The 18215-nt window shown below is 37.7% G+C and overlaps 1 protein-coding gene across 21 annotated transcripts in view; it reads right to left on the bottom strand.

Annotated features, from left to right (window-relative positions):
* The window catches only part of OSBPL8 (oxysterol binding protein like 8), a 95281-nt gene that overhangs the window by 17480 nt on the left and 59586 nt on the right, over positions 1-18215 (bottom strand). For all 21 annotated transcript variants that reach the window (XM_074827184.1, XM_074827186.1, XM_074827193.1 and 18 more), the window contains 6 exons: positions 14575-14645; positions 9968-10048; positions 9038-9139; positions 7582-7785; positions 3011-3095; positions 1707-1878 (listed from right to left, as the gene is read on the bottom strand). In XM_074827184.1, the coding sequence (XP_074683285.1) occupies positions 1707-1878; positions 3011-3095; positions 7582-7785; positions 9038-9139; positions 9968-10048; positions 14575-14645 (715 nt within the window). The remainder of the gene's footprint in view (positions 1-1706; positions 1879-3010; positions 3096-7581; positions 7786-9037; positions 9140-9967; positions 10049-14574; positions 14646-18215) is intronic.

Here is an 18215-nt window from a genome sequence, read left to right as displayed (position 1 = left end):
AGGGACCTCCCCAGTCTCCCAAGACCTTTGGTAGATGATTGAGAGGGGTTCTGCCATAACATCCACTAGCTCCTTCAGTACTCCAGGATGAATCCCATCAGGCCCCACGGACTTATGAATATTCAGCTGCTACGACTGGTCTCTTACAATTTCAGCGTCCACAAATAGAAAGTCACTGTTCCCACACTCATGGCCCACCAACTCAGAGGATCAGGCAGTCCAAGATCTACTAGTATTATTAAAGACTGAGGGAAAAAAAAGCAGTGAATGTCTCTGCTTTTTCTTCATCCCTATTTTTCAGGCGATCATCTTCAACAAGTACCAGTCCAACAATTTCCTTGGACCTCCTCTTGCTATTAATGTACTTAAGAAAGCTAGCTCTCAGTTGAAGCTAAAATTGCTTTCATCTTTCTTCTCTCTCTCCTTCCAACTCCATTAAAACTAAGCCTGCAGGTTTTGTTGCTTAGATGGTTAAACACACTGAATACTTTTAGAATATGCTATATTCAAATATCTACTTAATTAAACCATTAGTCTTAATTAGACTTAACAGTTGCAGCTAATTGCTGTGATTGCAATCTGGGCCAGCTGCTGATATTAAACTACTATTCATGAGTACCCATCTCCAGCTGAACTGTACACAGCAGTTTTATTGTTTTCACGACACAACAGAAGAAGAAAAACTGTAGCTGAGCCTGCTTGCGTGTATGGATAGGGCCCTGAATCTGGGCCAGGGGCAATAATTTGCCTTTTCTGTTCTTTTCTCAGACTATCTATGCCAGAAAGAATTGTATTTCTCCCAGTCCAAGTTCTCTGTCTCCCATACAGGAGCATACTCTTAACAGCCATACAAAATTCTTGTCCACCCAGAAAAGACAGATGGGCAGCTAAATCTCCATGGGTAGGAGGAATTATTTGAAATAAATTTACATCCACCTGAAAGTACATCAAATTGGTAGAAGATAACTGAGAGAAACTGTGCATACTGCTAAGCTTCAGACCCAATTATTACAAGTAAAGGCATAAATCTTCCATATTTTCTAATGCACTTTGGTACCACAATTGAAAACACCATTCTTTCGCCGTGCTTGTTTAATAATATTTCCACAAAAGCTTATGCCTCCAAAAGTCTGGCTGAAAGTATTTATTGAAATAAACAGAGTTACGCAAGGCCACTCAGACATTAGATATCAGGTGATACCAGATAATTTCAAATTTTTTGCATTTAATATAATAATAGGGTGACTGAATCATTATTCATCCATCTGATGATTCAAAGCCAAGACATGATGAAACCATTTAAATAACGATAGGATTATTCATTTCTCTAACCAAAGAACAGCAACTTATATTCACATCTTTCAACCCTTGTCACATGTACTAAATTTCTTATTTTCAGGTGAAGCTAAGAAGAGACCAATTTCAAGATACAAAAAAATTAAAACTTTTAACAGCTTAACAGATTACTTACTGGTGTGATACTCAACTTTGAGTTCCTTGGGCCAAACTTTCCTCTGTATCCACTTTGAAAAAAGATTTTTTAGTTTTATCCACATACAATATAAAACACAGTGCGAATAAGGTATATAAAGAGAATTCAGGAGCAAAAAGAATGGCAATCTTAGGAAGACATTCTCCCTGTGGAGAAGTTATCACTACAAGGTTCTGCTAAATGGACAATGAGATTTAGTAATTGATTCACTTACGGTAAGTTTTCTCCACTGTGCAAGTTGTTTGCACGAAGCAGACCATAGAGAGAGACGTGAGTACTGTCTGCTGAAGAGTTCAAATCATGTTCTTTACCTTCTCTAATCATTGTACGTTTAAGCAGACTTGAACATTTCAGTGCCAGCTCCAAAGCATCCATCCAACACCTCCCTGAAGACAAATTTATTATTAGACTAAAAATTAAGGATTTAACCGAACTATACAACTTCCATTTCCTAATTTCACAATCCTTTTGGGTCTGCTTACATTGTCTTTGAAGACACACTTCAGAGTTGTTCCACGTTACATGCATTGGATTTTATAATCTGGTAGGGACACAAAAGCAACCCAGAACTACCCAGCTCTGGTACAAGGGATGCTTCAGGGTTCAGGACAAGCAAAGTAAATCATGATTCTGTTAGATCATATTCCAGCATTTCTCCCTTAATGCAAGTATGGTTCCACCCAGGCCCTGACTGTTGAACTCCTCCAAAGTTGCCTGCAGCCCTGCTCTAGTTTTGAAGACTAAGTAACTGCATCAGTTGGCAAAATTTGCTCACATAATATAATAACAATGTGGAAAAGGAACTATAATGATAGCATATAAATGCCATTTCGATATAAAATATCAGACATTCAGAATTTTTGGCAAAAAGCAACTAAACAAATTTGTGTGTTCTTTCCACTCCTTATTTCTTCATTTCCATGTGTCTAATCTATTTTCCAATACAAAAAGCAAATCCAGTCCTATTTTTAAAAGTCTGCAGGGGTATGCTTAATTAACAAGTAGAAGGAACACAACTTCTAAAAAGGTTACACCACAGTCTTAAATTTTATTTCCACATTGTAACCTCTGAAGCTGGTTGCACTGATACTGACCACCACCTGCCCAGTAAGGAAGGGTGTTACAAAACTCTACTTTGAAGGAATTCTTACCACTAGAACTCTGTGCAACTGCTGGACTTTGTAATACACAAATGCTTTCATTAGAAAGAAAGTATGTCCACATTAGCATTTTAGAAATGAACTAGCTCGAGTATTTAGACATACATTAATATAGTTAAAATCACAGGGAACTGCAAGGAGTTGAATGACAGTTTATTCGGGTCAAGATTTTCCTTTAATAACCATGAAAAAAGTACTAGTACCAAACACAACTGAATGCACTAAGTTAAGGTGGAACCTTAACAATGATTAAACTGCAATCACAGTGCTGTAATAAGACATGGTAAGACAACTGAAATAATCTCTTTCCAATAACTAACTGCTGTCACTGTGGAAGAACACTGAAATATCTATTTACCATCTGATTCTGAAGCGGCTCGGATGATCAAGTAACTGCTAGGCAATGGCTGAGTTATAGAACCAACTGCTTCACCTTTGGGACCCTTGAAATACACAAAACAAGCAACAGCATCAGATATTTTAATTCAGTTTTACAGTTTATCATTCAACTTAATAACAAGCTGACACACTGCAGGGCTATTTACTGTCACTCAGCAACATCTAATGAAGACATGAATGGAAAGATGGACAGCCCTCTTTTACTGGATTTCTTCTTCAAACACTTCATTCTAAGTATAGCTCCCAGTTCAACCCCACTTTAAAAAGAATGGTCTTTGGGATTCAAATAATTTTTGGTGGCTTTTTTTTTTTTTGGTAAATCAGACTTGGCATAGTAACTTGCAAATGCTCTGCTGATGCTACTTATAGCAAGATGACAAAAGCATCAAAAGGAACACCATGGGGGAGGCTCCCTCACTGTCCGGGGATTCCTGCAGATGGGTGTAGACAGATCACAAGGGACAAGCTATTCCTCTTCAGCTCAGTATTTCAGCTGAAGAGGTAAGACTGAAAGCAAGCAAAACAATAGACATGTCTGTGGGGTGGTTTAAGAGCAATGCTCTCTTGATTAGAGCAAAGGTTTCTCTCAATTCCAACAAGGATGCTACGGTTCATAGCACAGAGACACACAAGGGCAAGCCATAACCCCTATAGAGAATGGGAGGCCCTCTTCAGTGATCCACTTCATGCTTACTTTACGTGACAATGTGTTTGGTGTCTCAGCAGCATCCTATACTCCAGAACTGCATGATTTTTGCCTGTCTTCAGAAGACAGATAAGTCAATTGATATTTAAATAAAAAGGAAATAACTTCTCCCATCCAAATATCAAATATTGCTATAGGAACTCACTCATCCTTTCTCCCTCCCTCCTTCCCCTTCAACCCCTCTACCTATCCACTAGTCAAGCCCACAAAATATTTAGGTGCCTAACTGTAGGCTTATCACTTAAGTAAGAAAAAAAAAGATGATGCCCAGGTCTATAAATGACATTTAGATGCTTCTGTCTCTCTATAAAGGTATCAGCAGGACACCTTGACACTAGGTTCAACCAAAAGACACACAGATGATGTCAAATGCCAAAGTTTAATTTTGACTATTCCACAAATTAAAAAAAAAAAAAAAAATCCAAAAGACCTTTCCATTTCTCTTGAGCTTCATTTTGGAATAAAATGCTAAACAACCATTTTAAAACCCTTTCAAAAAAATTTTACCTATGGTAACTTTAAGACAACCGGTAGGCAAAGAGGGCTGTATTAAACATACTTGAAGCTATTGTTGAAAGCTGGGTTAAGCCTGCCTAACTGCTGAGTTAATACATTTTGGTCATGACTTATTTCCCCCAGAGAAGCCTAATGAAAAGTCAGTACAAGGCTTAGAAGAGGGAATTGGAAAGCCAGCAGAAGTTTTGAGCAAAAGCAGGTAAAGGCAGATATTTTAGAAGCAAGCAAATGAAACAGCCAGAACATTTCTGAGAGTGAGAGGCAGGTAACAAGGAGTCTTGGTGGCACTTAAATACCAATACGGGCAAGCTGGTGCTGGTGTAAATGATGTTCAGAAACTCCCGAATAGTCAGGATGGAGTAACAGCAACTTGGGCATTAGAAACAAGATTCCAAACCTCAGTCCCCCTCTGAGTGATCGGAAAGGTGCGCCTACAAAAAGTCTTTGGTGAAGTGGCAAAACAGGATTAGGAGTTAGCGGGTAAAGAGAACCTGAAGGGACAGCCCCATGCATGAGTGCTCCTGGCCCTGAGGGCGGGCAGGCAGGGAACAGGTCTCACTCTCACGGGGCCCCCAGGGAGGCGAGAGCACCGAGGCGCAGTGCAGCGCCAGGCAGGGGTGGGAGAGATGCTGGGGTGCTGCACAGAGGGGACCGTGGAACCGTGGGTGCACCCGTGTTGTGCAGAGGCCTCAGCCATCACAAGTCCTCAAAACTCTCAGGTCACAGACTAAGGGCAGACCTCTGCCTTTCAGGTTATATTGTGAGCATGCAGGGTACACTACTTACTCTGTACCAAACAACTGTAATTTAGAGATGAAGTGTGGTTTTGGTGTTTGGGTTGGGTTTTTTTAAATGCAAGAAAGCTATACTCTCCTAGGTGCTTCGACAATACATTGATCAAAACGGAACGAATAATTTGCAGCAAACATTTAAGTAGGTTGACTTATTTTGGAATAACTGCTCGTGTATCTTGATTTCCTCTAATTGATTACTGTTCCAAAAGCACTGGATATTTTTCTTTGATATCACCCATTATGGTTTCAAAATCAATTTTCAGTATGTTCTGTACAAAAGAGAAATTACTTTCCATTTGTTAGGGGACTTTGAATTGTCTCTGTTCCTGACAGAATGATGGCACAACTACATCAATACAAGGTAATGGGCAAGTTAAAAATTCCACTAGATTAAAAAAAAACTTTGATGTTTACTTCCTACAGAATATTCATGCCAATAAAACTCAAATGCCATGAACATTCAGAGGAAGCAATAAAAACCGATAAGCAGTCACACTTGACTAAATTTACTCATGAAAAATTATTTGCAGTAACTCTTCTAGTTACTAATTTTAGAAAATGGAAATGGCATCAGGACTGGGCACATGAGGAAGAGAGGACAAGGTACAGTGTATCAGCTACCTCAGAGTGCAGGAGGAACATCAGAGACCACAGCAACAGGCTTAAGGGAGCGTGTGAAGTGACTGGCCACAAACTACTGCAGAAGAGAATTTGCAGTCTGCCAGAAGGACACACTATGGGAAGTGTGTTTAAGTGAGAAAATATCCTGCAGTACCTGTGTAAATGTTTCCTGCAATGTCATCTTCCTGAACTGACTGCAAACAAGGCTCATTTTGCCTTAGACTTCAGGCTCATTCTGGTAAATCTACTCTGTAAATCAATCAATTGCTATTACTCATGAAAGTTTGCCTCATGATAATAAATCTGTAACTAGGACATTATAATTGACTAGGTAAACAAGGCAGAAAAAGGTTTCAAACTTCAAGGCCTTTCATCTAATTAAATCCAGTAATTCTCAACTGCAAATAGCCATACCAAAATGAACAAACGCCACTCCAGCTCTCAGCACATTTAGAATGGACAATATCAACTTGTTCAGGTTCAAAATTTGACCTACCTTAAAAAAGTAAAAATCTGGTGGGGCATGTCCTCTAAATTCTAAATATCTAGTTAAAAAAACAAACAAATCCATTTCTCATTGCCAAGCAATAAAGAAATATAAGACTGATTTGTGATCTTCTGCAGGCAGGCCACCACTTTGCAATGTATGTATACATGATCATAAATAATTAAAGCACATTAACACCAAACCCTATAGCTTTGATAAAGGATATGAAGTTTGTGTTCTGCAAATGTGAGATCACCACTAATTAGTGAAAAGTCCTCCTACGCAATATTAAAATAAATTCATTCAAAGGCATCTACAAAAGATTTGATCTAAGTTTGGTAAATTTAGATAACATTGATAATGATAACAATTCAGAAAGACCACAAACACACACCAGGAATTATACTAGCTGCCTGACTTCCCAGTCTGAGATAAGGAAGACAAAATCAATGCAGCATATTCTACAGATGTGACAGTACATCTATATCAATTTAAGATTCAGAAAATGCAATCTCACAATTAGTAGCTCTCTTAAGATGTATGTTGCAGAGGGCATAATTAATTTATTATGACAAAGGTCCTAATATTGTACAGTAATTTCATCTAAAGCAAGATGTCATTTCAGGAGGTAAATATGTTCACTTGTGCTGTGCTTCCACACCCCCTCTCCATATACAAACACAAAACAAGGACTACAATAGTTTCCTTACTAGAGTATAAACAATGAGTAATAACAAATATTAAAGATTCTTACAAGAAATTGAAATAAACCTTTGCTGTGCAGAACACACTGTGCTTTTCAACACTTACAGATAAGAGCTGCTCACAGTATTGCATATGACAAAGCAAACAGACATCAGAACTGAAGGAAAACATTTATCTTCCTAAAATTGTAGCCAAAAAGGTACACAGCTGGCTAACAAGTTGAAATATAAGCTATTATTGCACAAGGAAGTCATCTGAATTTCTACTCTTACAAGCAAATTGAGCTAGGCTGTCATTTTATTACAGGAATATAAGTTTGGAAGCCAAGGAATGTTTATAACACATCTCAACTCTTTCATTTTGGCAAGTCACTTCCCTCCTTAATTTCTCAGGTTTGACTGATGTAAAATACAACATTATACACTCATTCCTTCTGCTTACATGATTGCCAGTGATGGCATTAACCTCTTTAATGGCATCGCTCTGCACACCACACTTCTGAAGCTATTTAAGTATACAGAGCAGAATAAATCAAATACTTTTTGTGATGAAGAGGACTAGATGTTGAAGGCTTATATTCAGAATAAACAAACCATTAAAGTTCTAACAGAAAATGCAGTTCAGCTTTTCATTAAGGTTGCCTTTACTCATAGCTGGCTAATGCTAGTCATCTGTTAAGAACCATATATGCTACCACTAACCTTTATAGCCCATATGGACTGCTCCAAAGGATGAAAAAGTTTGAAACAAAAGCCGTCTTTTTTAGAAGGCCTCTCAATGAGTTCACAAGCGTTGAGGAGCACTGTTCCTACCCACTGGCCATTTTTGGGGGTTTTGTAAACAAGCAACACTCCTGGTTTCAGTACACACCACAGTTTGGTCCAGCTTTTCAAGGTACCACGAATCTAGAAGATAAATAGTTACAGTTACATCTCAGTGATGCCAATACCAAAACCATCCCCCTTCACAAAATGAAAATTAGAATTGAAATTATTTATTAGTTTTTATTTCAAACAAAGTTTCTGAGGTCTATCAAAGTTTATCCAGGTTTATCAGAGACAATACAAAGGTACAATTTTCAGTGCTCACTCTTCTAATCTTTCTTGATGAATACTTATTCTACAAATGTGTATACACACATCCAGATATGGGAAGTATGACAATTCATCTGAAACCTTCATGAATTTTCTTATCTGGAACGTATTTTATCACTAGCATGAAAATAGGATAATCTTTGGAAACAGAGCTCCTCTAAAAACAGGGGCAGATGTCTGATAAGAAAAACAGGATATTCACAAAATAATGCAGATATATTTGGATTTCTTAGATAAAACCTCTTATAACAGCTGTTAGCTTCAACCTGTAAGTGAAATATAAGATCCTTTCAAGTCCCTGAATTTGCACATCTGATTAGACTGCTTGCATCAATTCTGACAATTCTGGATTTTAATTACTTCTGTGTCTGTAGGACTGAATGCCAACTTGGCCTCTGAGCAATGTTTTAGCCTGTTTACACTGATTTTTGCAAAAATTTGAGAAACTTTTTCCAGACAAGCTATTGTTTGGAGTTAATTATAATTTTATAAAAATAATGGGTAACACATCTTTTTTTCTTGTACAATTTCCAATGACTATATTTACAAATTTAAGGAATTATATACAAATATATAAACTGCACTATTGTTGATGACACTGACTGCTACCTTTGAGAAATTAATTCCCCATCTTTTGTACCAGTATTAGGGGACAGTTAGTTCTTAAGAGAGGAAAGGAAAACTACCAGAAATACACACAGAAATTTGTATTCAAATATCTCGTATGACTGAACCATTTTCACTATTGTTACGCACATAATAGAGCTTCAATTCAAAGTGTAAAATAAAAAAGAGAAAAAAAGAACCATAAAGTCAACTAATCTGAAGTTAATGGCTATACACAGAAGATGCCTGTGACTATGGAGACTGCAGTAAGTGGGAGCTAGGTTCCTCTTTAATTCCCCTAGGATTTGAGCAGAGAGACCCTGGGATGCAATTAGTGGCTGCTATGCTTGTAGAAAAACATTAACAGCAAGTAAAAGATTGAGCCTTTTCTATTCCGGTCAGAAAGCAGCAAGCAGCTGCTACATCTTCAACTCAAGTTTCACACTTGGATTCTGACCTTCAACCAGTCGGCCATAACAATAACTGATGGGTCTGTGATAGTGCTGAGTAATTCTTTTGTAGCTCTCTTCTTTTCTTCTCTGTAATTTTTCTTCTGAACCTGTAAATAATAATAAAAATATGTACAATGCCACAGTCATAAGCCAGTAATCAGAGCACAAGAATACATCTATCAATACAAGTTGAGGAAAAATCTGCTAAATTCAATTTGCAGTACAGATACAGAAGTAGCTTTAGAACACAGTATTTGACTTCAACATGTGAACAACTATTTCATGATGTGTTTCAAGAGCAGCTATGATATAACCAATTTCAGATTCTTCTGCAGTTTGCTTTAGACTGAGGACTTTGAAACTCCTGTTAGAATCACAGGGGGAAAACCAACCAACCAAACCAACACCCCCGCCCCCCTCCTTTCCTGGTGTAAAGTACAAAACCAAGTTTGGGCTTATCTGATCAGTAGTCTTTACCCACTAGTAGAAATTTGCAGCAGTGTATCTCCCTCTTTTAGAGGCAAATGATTTTATGATTCTCCTGTCGTGATATCTGCCAGACAGTGGAGTCTGGTCTTGTTACAACGCAGGGGGAAGAAGGCAGTAGAAAACCCACAGGTACTGCATGCAAATTGTAACTTTGATAATTCTATTCGTCATTTCATTGTCCTGAGGTCCCTGTCAGCCTGAATAATCCTATAGTCTTCTGAGTTATCCTATAACCTTGTGCCATCTTCAAGAGTGCATTATAGAAGTCCATACTCAAGTAACAGTACAAGAAGATCTGAAGGGAATCAACACCACAACTTCTCACCATACTTAATATTCCATAGGTCTCATCACTACTTGACATTCTTGTCTTCTCATTAGAGAACACAGAAAAACTATGTGAATGCATTTATAGATCATGAGGAGTTATTTGGAAATGAATTCACCTTAAGAGATTCCTTTTTTGTAAGTTTGCTTGAAGATAAAGAGATGTCCTTCTCAGAGCCATTGAAAAGCTTGGATTCAGACTGAAATTCACAAAGCGCATAGTAAATAAATGATAATGATAGATACAAGGATATATTACTGTTGAAGGCACTTTAGAAAGCCTTTGAAGTGCACAGTTATGTTTGTAAGGTTCCCATTCCCACCCACTTCTCTACTGTTTCTCCCACTTAAAACCCCCTAAAACCACCCAAACACAAAACGAACAAACCACAACTTGTAACATGAGCTGCTCACCACCTATTTATGGAGTCTTTTTTCATAAGGGTTTTATGGGAAAGAAGTCTGAGATTCCTCCAGAAGAAGCTGAACTATACACAGTAAATATTTAGCCCATGTACCCTGTTAACTTGATATGTGCAGTCTTGACCAGTTAGGCATTATTTTAGCACAGAGGAAAGGTTTTAGGACAATCCTGGTGTTTAAACACAAGAGTCATTCCCATGACATATGAATCCCAACATCTTCATTCATAACTTGACAGCTCCTCTGAATCGATTGCTATAGAGACACTTACCCCATGACCCATGAAGGAAAATACAGCCTCTTCAATCTAGGATCCAGTGCTCTATAAATCATCAGAGTACAACTGACCACTAATGGCACTCGTTCTCCTTCCTCCCTAATCCCACGCTCTGATTACTTTGCAAGTCATCTCTGAGAAACTCACAGTGGTGACAGACAGGGGAATAAGACTCAGGTTTGTTCATGAAACCCAAGTCGTTGTTCATGGAAGGACAATATGCTGCCTCAGCACCACATGATTTCTCCCTCCCGCCTCTCCCCACATCTTGTAAAGTTCAAAGTTTATTCCTTGGCATCTGTTGCCTACTAGTTGAAAGGAAACTAGAGCCACCAAATATTCACCTTGGGATACAGAGGTCTTAAAAAAAAAAAAAAAAAAAGTCAGAGAACACTGAATAGGTATCCACTATATATAAACTTCAAATAAATTACAAAGATTTTGAAATATAAGCTGGATGGACCCAAAGTTCCTGCCTAGGCAAAAAAAAAAAAAAAAAAAAAAAAAAAAAAATCAATGTAACTTTCTAAACTGTGTAAATTCAAGGACAGTTTATGAAAACTGCTTCTCAAGCTGCTCAAGATTTCTGACTAGTCATTTCAAAACTCAGACTACAATGCAAAGTCTATTCACTGAATTTCTGTTTTGGAATACCATAAAATGACAGTCAGAAAACATTCAAGTTTTGAGAAAACTTACTGCAATAATAAAAACAGTGCACATGAACACTCTTCTTAACACACAAGTTGCTCAAACCAAAGAAGTAAAAATTAAAGATTTACAAGTGGAACAAAGCAATTTAACTTTGATCCTACTTTGATGCCTTTAATTCAGAGCTAGCACTTTACAGGAGTCTAGTTAGATAGCTGGTGTCAAAAAGATGTGCAATAACTGGTAAAAATGAATTTTATCTCAAAAATCATTTCAGTAAGTAAATGTTCTCTAACTTCCATATACATCTTGGAAAAATGAAGGAAACCTTTTCATTTCGTACTAAAGATATTTTCTTAACACTCAAAATTTATCTTTAAGACAAGCATACAACTTGAAATTTAATTCCTCTGTCTAGAAGTTAAAGGAAATACCGTACTTCAAATGTAATAACAGAAGAGGGAAAAATGCTTATCGCTGTCACATAAGAAGAGGTAATGAATTCATTATGTAAACTATAATGGCGCAACTTAAGCAAAACATTCATAAATATTCTAGTTGCTCACTAACAAAGCTAATGCAATCTAAAGGTCATGCATATGAATGTCTCGAATCAGCTAATGCAATCTAAAGGTCATGCCCCAAACCAGTAAGTATCACCGGTTACAAAACCTTATTTTCTCTCCATCTCAGTATTAAAGCTCACTAATATGACACTGAGTAAAGGTCTATATTTACCTGTCCAACAGATTATGAGACAGCTCAGTGATTCATATATTTTTAAGCTAGTAACATTCTCAGTGTTATATCCACACAAAGTGGATGGGACTAAAATTTTAAAAAAGAAAACATTTTAAGAGAACCTACTGCAACTCCCAGTGAGGCACATTCAGTACCAGATTCTGGGCAAGTGTCATCACTGCTTTTCCATCCTTACTTAGAAAAATGGGCTGCTACTTCACCTCCACAGCTGTGACAGACCATTACCATCTTCTGTTAGCCTGAAGTTTATTTGTGCGTTATAAAGGAACCACTAGTCTTATCAAGCCCCACATGCAGCAGTTGCAAAAATACGGATGAAGAAAAACATGTATTAGGAGAAATAGGAATATTGGTCTCATCTCCGATAGTAGAAAAACACAAACAAAAGTAATGGCAAAGCACACAAAGACTTAAGATCCTGGAAAGACAAGAACCAAAAAAAAAAATAAGGAAGAGAAAAAACAAATTGGATAGTCAAAGATAAATGATTAATAGAGTCTGAAATAAATCCAAGTTAAAAGAGACAGTATTAACTTGATTTTCAAGTCAAAAATGAGTTAGAGGTTTCTGGACCAACATAAATATTTTGATCAGAAGCAAGCTGGATGGTAAGACATGCTCCTTGATCTCCCTGACAAGTGAAGCTCTAGGATGCAGTAAAAGACTCAAAGTTTTGTGATTCCAAGCCAGATATAAGACACCAACAGCTTGAAATGCTTACCTACACACCACAAAACTGCAGCATCAGGTGCAGAAACTAACCTGCTCACCTCTGCAATTCTGATGACACCATTTAGGCAGGGAAGTGCTACTATAGTCTTTAAGTCACTTTGATATCACTTTAATGTTTCTCTTTAAGGCTCTGATACGTGAAACATCACAGAAAAATTTGCATCAAGACCTCGAGCACAATCCCTCTGTTCCTAGGGGTGCTGCTGGCTGTGCCCAGGGACAGCACTGACAGACTGCAGGGCTAACCGTGCAGCAGAGCACCACAGAAAGAGCTATGTGTGAAAGTGGGGAGAAGCAGGCATCTCCCCCATTTCCCTTGGGTCCTCACCTTCTCCTACAGAGCAGCCCATGTCTGCTGTGCCCTGACAAACCGTTCAAGTGTCTGTTACCACATTTGCCTCTGTAAAAAACAGTGGACATCCTAGCTGAAAATACAAAACCACACAGCTGGGTAATTTAAAGCCTTTAACCTCTATCCTGTAGTGATGCTTAAGTAAGAAAAACAAGTGAATTTAGCTACTCCATTCAGTGATCAAACCATATATAACCTCCCACTCTGCAAAATGCAGTCTTTCCCTCTCCTCTTTAATGTCTTGAAGAGAAAGAGATGCCTGTTTTATGAGACACCCAACCGAAAATAATTTTTTCTGGAATTCCACATTCTAAATACATACAAATCACTAGATAAAAATTCAGTGTATTGACATGCCAGACACTTTTGCTGACCAAAATGTTCACGTGCTTTAAGAGTTACAACAGGACAACAAATAAAGGAGGTTGTATCATAGAGGCCTATATGATGTCCTAAAACTGACAGCTTCTATAACTGTAATCTACAAATTTAAAGAGATTTGGGAAAGGAAAAGATAGCTATGGTAGATTTTTCTCTACGCTACTACAATGCCTTTTTACACAAATCTCTCATCATGTACCTACTATCTCACTACCATCAGAAAAGAACATTTTATTCTCAATAAGAATGCTATTGCAAACTACACATGTAAATAAGAACAAATTTTTGTGACCAGAACAAAACACTCTGGAGAGAAAAGACCTGGTATTGCAACATAAAAAGTGTCTTTTTGGTTGCTCAGGTAGTTCATGTTTTCTTCCTTTTTAAAAAGTTTACCCACCAAGATGTTATGGTTTTAGTGACTGCAGTGTCCATCTCCCAACTCCACTTCAGACATTCTCAGTTTTCACTGCATCTCTTTCAACTTGGGACTACACAATGATGATTATGAATTTGCCTGGGTCATGCCCTTTCCATTTCCATTATCAAGACTACCAGAAAGCATAAACATGCATAGCAATTATATCTAGCTTAACATTCTACTGAGCATGCTTTCCCTTGCACTCTCATTGCCTCAATGAAATGGGCCTTTATACTTAAATTCCGAGGCACAGAAGCCCTTTCAACTGATCAACAGATTACACTTAACTATGTTTTATTCTGGCAATTTATGACCCTAAACTAAAACTTTTCCCATTACAGTTTCCTTAACATTCTTGTAAAAAGATTTGCTACAGCTCAGTGAACAGCATCTTCACCTACAGCTTAAAAGGATTTTAAATTCTGTTCCATAGCAAGAGTCAGCCTCCATCCATCGTTACATTTGGCGAGGCAACATCCCACCCAAGGATGACAATGAGAAGACACCATATTTTATTTTCATTAATTTGAAATGTAGATTTTCATGTGATGTCAATCCTGAGACTATATTAAGAAATCCCCTTTAATCTTTATCTGTTGCTGAATCTGAAGAGTAATCTTCAAGATTATCTACAATGAAAATTAAATACATTTGCATTTAATTAAAAATGCAGAACTCCTTTGCACGCTGACATTTTTAAGCCAGATTAGGAGTCTGCTTTCCTTACCTTGCTTTTTGACATAGAATGTGCTGCATCTTCCTTGGTTTGTGACACATCGTCCTTCCCTTTGTCAAAACCTTAAAGAAAACACAGCATTGTTGTAAATTATTTGAAGACATTAACATTTTGTATGAGCTAGCCTTTGAAATAAATTTGCAAATTATGCTTAGCATAAAAAAGTATAAATTGGATTTTTAAACAACATATACATACCAGTTAATCACATCAGTTAAAAACATACCAGCTACTACAATATAAACTAATTTAATACCCATTAAGAGGCAAGAACAGTCCACTGTATTTGGATGGCACTGCACCTGATCCAATAACCTGACAAACTGTAAATACGGTGTGCAAACTTTTGTGCTTTTATCTTCTCATTCTCCCCTATCTGGATACATGCATGCACGGAGCAGAATACTAAATAAAGCCTTTTTTGGTTTGCTCATTTCTGTAGCTAGAAATAATTGCTAAATACCACCTACAGGAAAGCAAATCTAAAACACTGATTAAGATTGGAAGTAAATTTTTTGCAAGAAAATGGAAAAGGTCGCTTTCGTTAGCTGTGAATTTAAACTTTCAACTTGACACTGCATAAGTGTAACTACAAGGCTTTATATTAAAACAGTCATCAAAAACCCACATTTATCTTCTGGGAGTGTCTCGCAGTACAAACCCGGCACTTTCCCAGTATCCAAAAAGCAAAGTGAGACAATGGCTGCAGCCAGTATACATGCGACAAAGGAAAGGGGGGTCGCAAGTGGTGTTAGTGCTGCTGCGCAGCTGCGACGTGCCACAGAACATATACTGAGAACCTAGCATCCTCTTAAGGAAAAATAATCTACTCTGGTTATGAGACTGAACACTCCAGTGATCCATTTTCTTTAAAGAGGTTAATGGTAGCATAAAGCTTCTATAAATAGGAATAAAACAAACTGTGCAATGCATTTATCTGAGTAAGTAAGAATGCCATCGTTTGCATGCCCTCCAAATAGAAGCCAGATAAGTATGAAGTCGTACATGAATTTCAGGAATTATCCACGCAGCTGAAAAGCCTTGCATGGCTCCCACAGTGGTAGCCTAGAGCTGTACCCCACCAGAGGGCACTACATCAGCAGATAAATTGCATAAACAGACACCAAAAGCTCTTCTGAGCTTCCCTTTGAACATGTTTCGAACTTAGAAATAGAAATCGGTACTCAGATCTCTAAAATGAGAAGATTTATCAGAGAAACAGTTTGATTTCATATTCTTCAGGGGTGCGTGTGTATGTGTGGGCAAACTATGAGCTTTAAAATAATTATTAACTCTCTATAGCAGTGTTGAGTAGTTTGTTCAGGGTAGGATTTCTTTTTTTTGTAAATTAGTATCTTTGGCCTTCCACAGCTTACAATACCCAGAAACTCTAAGACAGAACTGATTCATCTATGACAAATATACACCTTGAGAGGTTTCACTGAGTTATAGAGGCATGAAGCTGGTCTTCAGGTTACATGAGAGATGCAAGATTCCTCTTAGTTTTGGTCTGGTAATCAGTCTTTTCGGGTTTTTTGTTTATTACCTTTTGCAGAGATTCTTTTTAAGACCACATTTTTAAAATTATATACTGCAGAACCATGATATTTCATTTTATGTTTACACCAAGTAAACCTTACATACCTTTAAAGAAACCTTTACATGCCCTTATAGAAGCCCCTCTGTGCACAGTTCATTAAACCCTTTCTTTTGAAATGCCTCCAACACATCCATGATAGGTTTGTTCAGCTAATGAAAACCTACAATGCAGAAGGCTATTTGACCACAAGGAAGTACCATCTAGACAGGCAGAAGAGTTGGAGTACTAGGGAATCCGGAAAAAAAAAAAAATAAAAAGGCATGTGACCATCCAGAGGCCAGAAGCCACATTTCCTATATAACACAAAATACAAAAGCACATTTTCTACAACACCAGTCACCACATGCTGAAATGACAAAGGTTGCTTCAAGCTTTAGAGGACAGACCTGTCCTAGCTCGCAAAGAAATTAGTAGATTTGATGCCAGTCTTAGGCAGTCAAACACACAGCAGAACCATAGTAATGAGGTCTACTCACCCCATACCCAAAAGAAATTCCTCATTAGGAAAGAAGTTCCACTGAAAATGTAACACAGGCATTTTCTAATGTCTTTGCCATTTTTACTTGCTTATTTATAGGCACATATAGAAGACTTAGTGATGGGAATCAACAAGGAAGTGCTAAATCAGGATTTCTCTTAAAGAAGAGAAGCTATAATTCACAGCTTGCTTTCTAAAGGACAACAGTTTTAAGGGCTTTACACATCCTTATCTAACAAACATATGTCTTTATTTTCATAAACAAGCTTTTCATTGGTATCAACAAGCAGAAATGAAAACAGGAAGAACTACTTTGTTCCAGAGAATCAGACACCAAAACCGAAGTTCAGTCGTGTTTCCAAGAATTTCACCTCCTTGTTTCCAGTGTCTCAAGCCCAAGAGGTGTGCGTGTTTGCCAATTTAGAAATATGCTGCCACACTCATCGTGGAATGTTCCCTTCCTTACTCACAGGCACAGCAGAGGGTTTGCCTGAGGGGTTTGCTACTGAACCCAAATCAGGGTGATGCAGAGTAACACCTTGCACTGCTCCATCTTGGTCTGTGAGGAAACCCAACCAGTCAGCTTCACATCCCACATCATCCTACTTTTAACGTCCGTCTCTGTAGAAGGGATAAGCTCACTCAGAACACAGACAAATAAATCATAACTCAGGTACTGATCCAGACATGGACTCACCCAGTGTAAGGATGTGTTTTCCAGGGAGCCTCTATTAAGAGGAGAGACCTCAATACCATAAGCAGTCTTACTTCTTCTAACAAGAACATTTTGATACTAATACCTGCAGGGAAATTTGTACTGAAGCATCATAAGAAGCTATATATGGGCCCAAGCTGAGGACAATATACACTTTGCCATGGAAATATTTGGTTAAGGAAACAACAACAACAGAACAATTATATTCATAGAATCAACCATAAGAAATAGTTTCCTCCCTTCCTTCTACCACTCACAAAGAACCAATTTCTCTTATGGATTTCCGACAAAGACAACAGCAAAGCCAAGAAAGCTGTGCATCCAAGTGATGCTTTGTGTTATTGCTCTTTTTGTATTTTAGTTCACCCCAGAGGTACTGAAAATTGCATGACAAAAAGTCATTGAATCAGTGTCTGAAGCAAAGACTGCCAGGGTATGAGACACCAGAGGCAGGGTCTAATAAAAAGAACGTGTTCAATGTTTATCAGGAGTGGTTTGGAGCTTAATATTTTAGCTTGCTTGCTGTTTCCCATTCTGTAATTCAATCAGGAACTCTTTAATAAGATAACCTGAGCTCACATTTCACTATGTAGAAATTCAGGTGTTGAAGATGCAGTCCCTTTCTGTAACCTCCTCTCAATTAAATCTCTTGAATTTGTGTTCATTTTCTACCTAAAATCCTGAAAGCAATCTTCAGAGTTAGAAGAGAATGAGCAAGTGCCATTTGAATCAATCTTCAGAGCTGCAGATTAAGCTCCCAGTATTATTTAAGACACTTGCAGATTTAAAAAAAAATATTTTTATTTTAAACACAAGCTCCACTACTGTAGCCTCTAAAG

The sequence above is a fragment of the Strix aluco genome, chromosome 5 (genome assembly GCF_031877795.1).
Source record: "Strix aluco isolate bStrAlu1 chromosome 5, bStrAlu1.hap1, whole genome shotgun sequence".
In the NCBI taxonomy this organism is placed as follows: Eukaryota; Metazoa; Chordata; class Aves; order Strigiformes; family Strigidae; genus Strix; species Strix aluco.
Note: the sequence above shows the minus strand (reverse complement) of the source record. Positions and strands in the feature narration are given on the sequence as shown.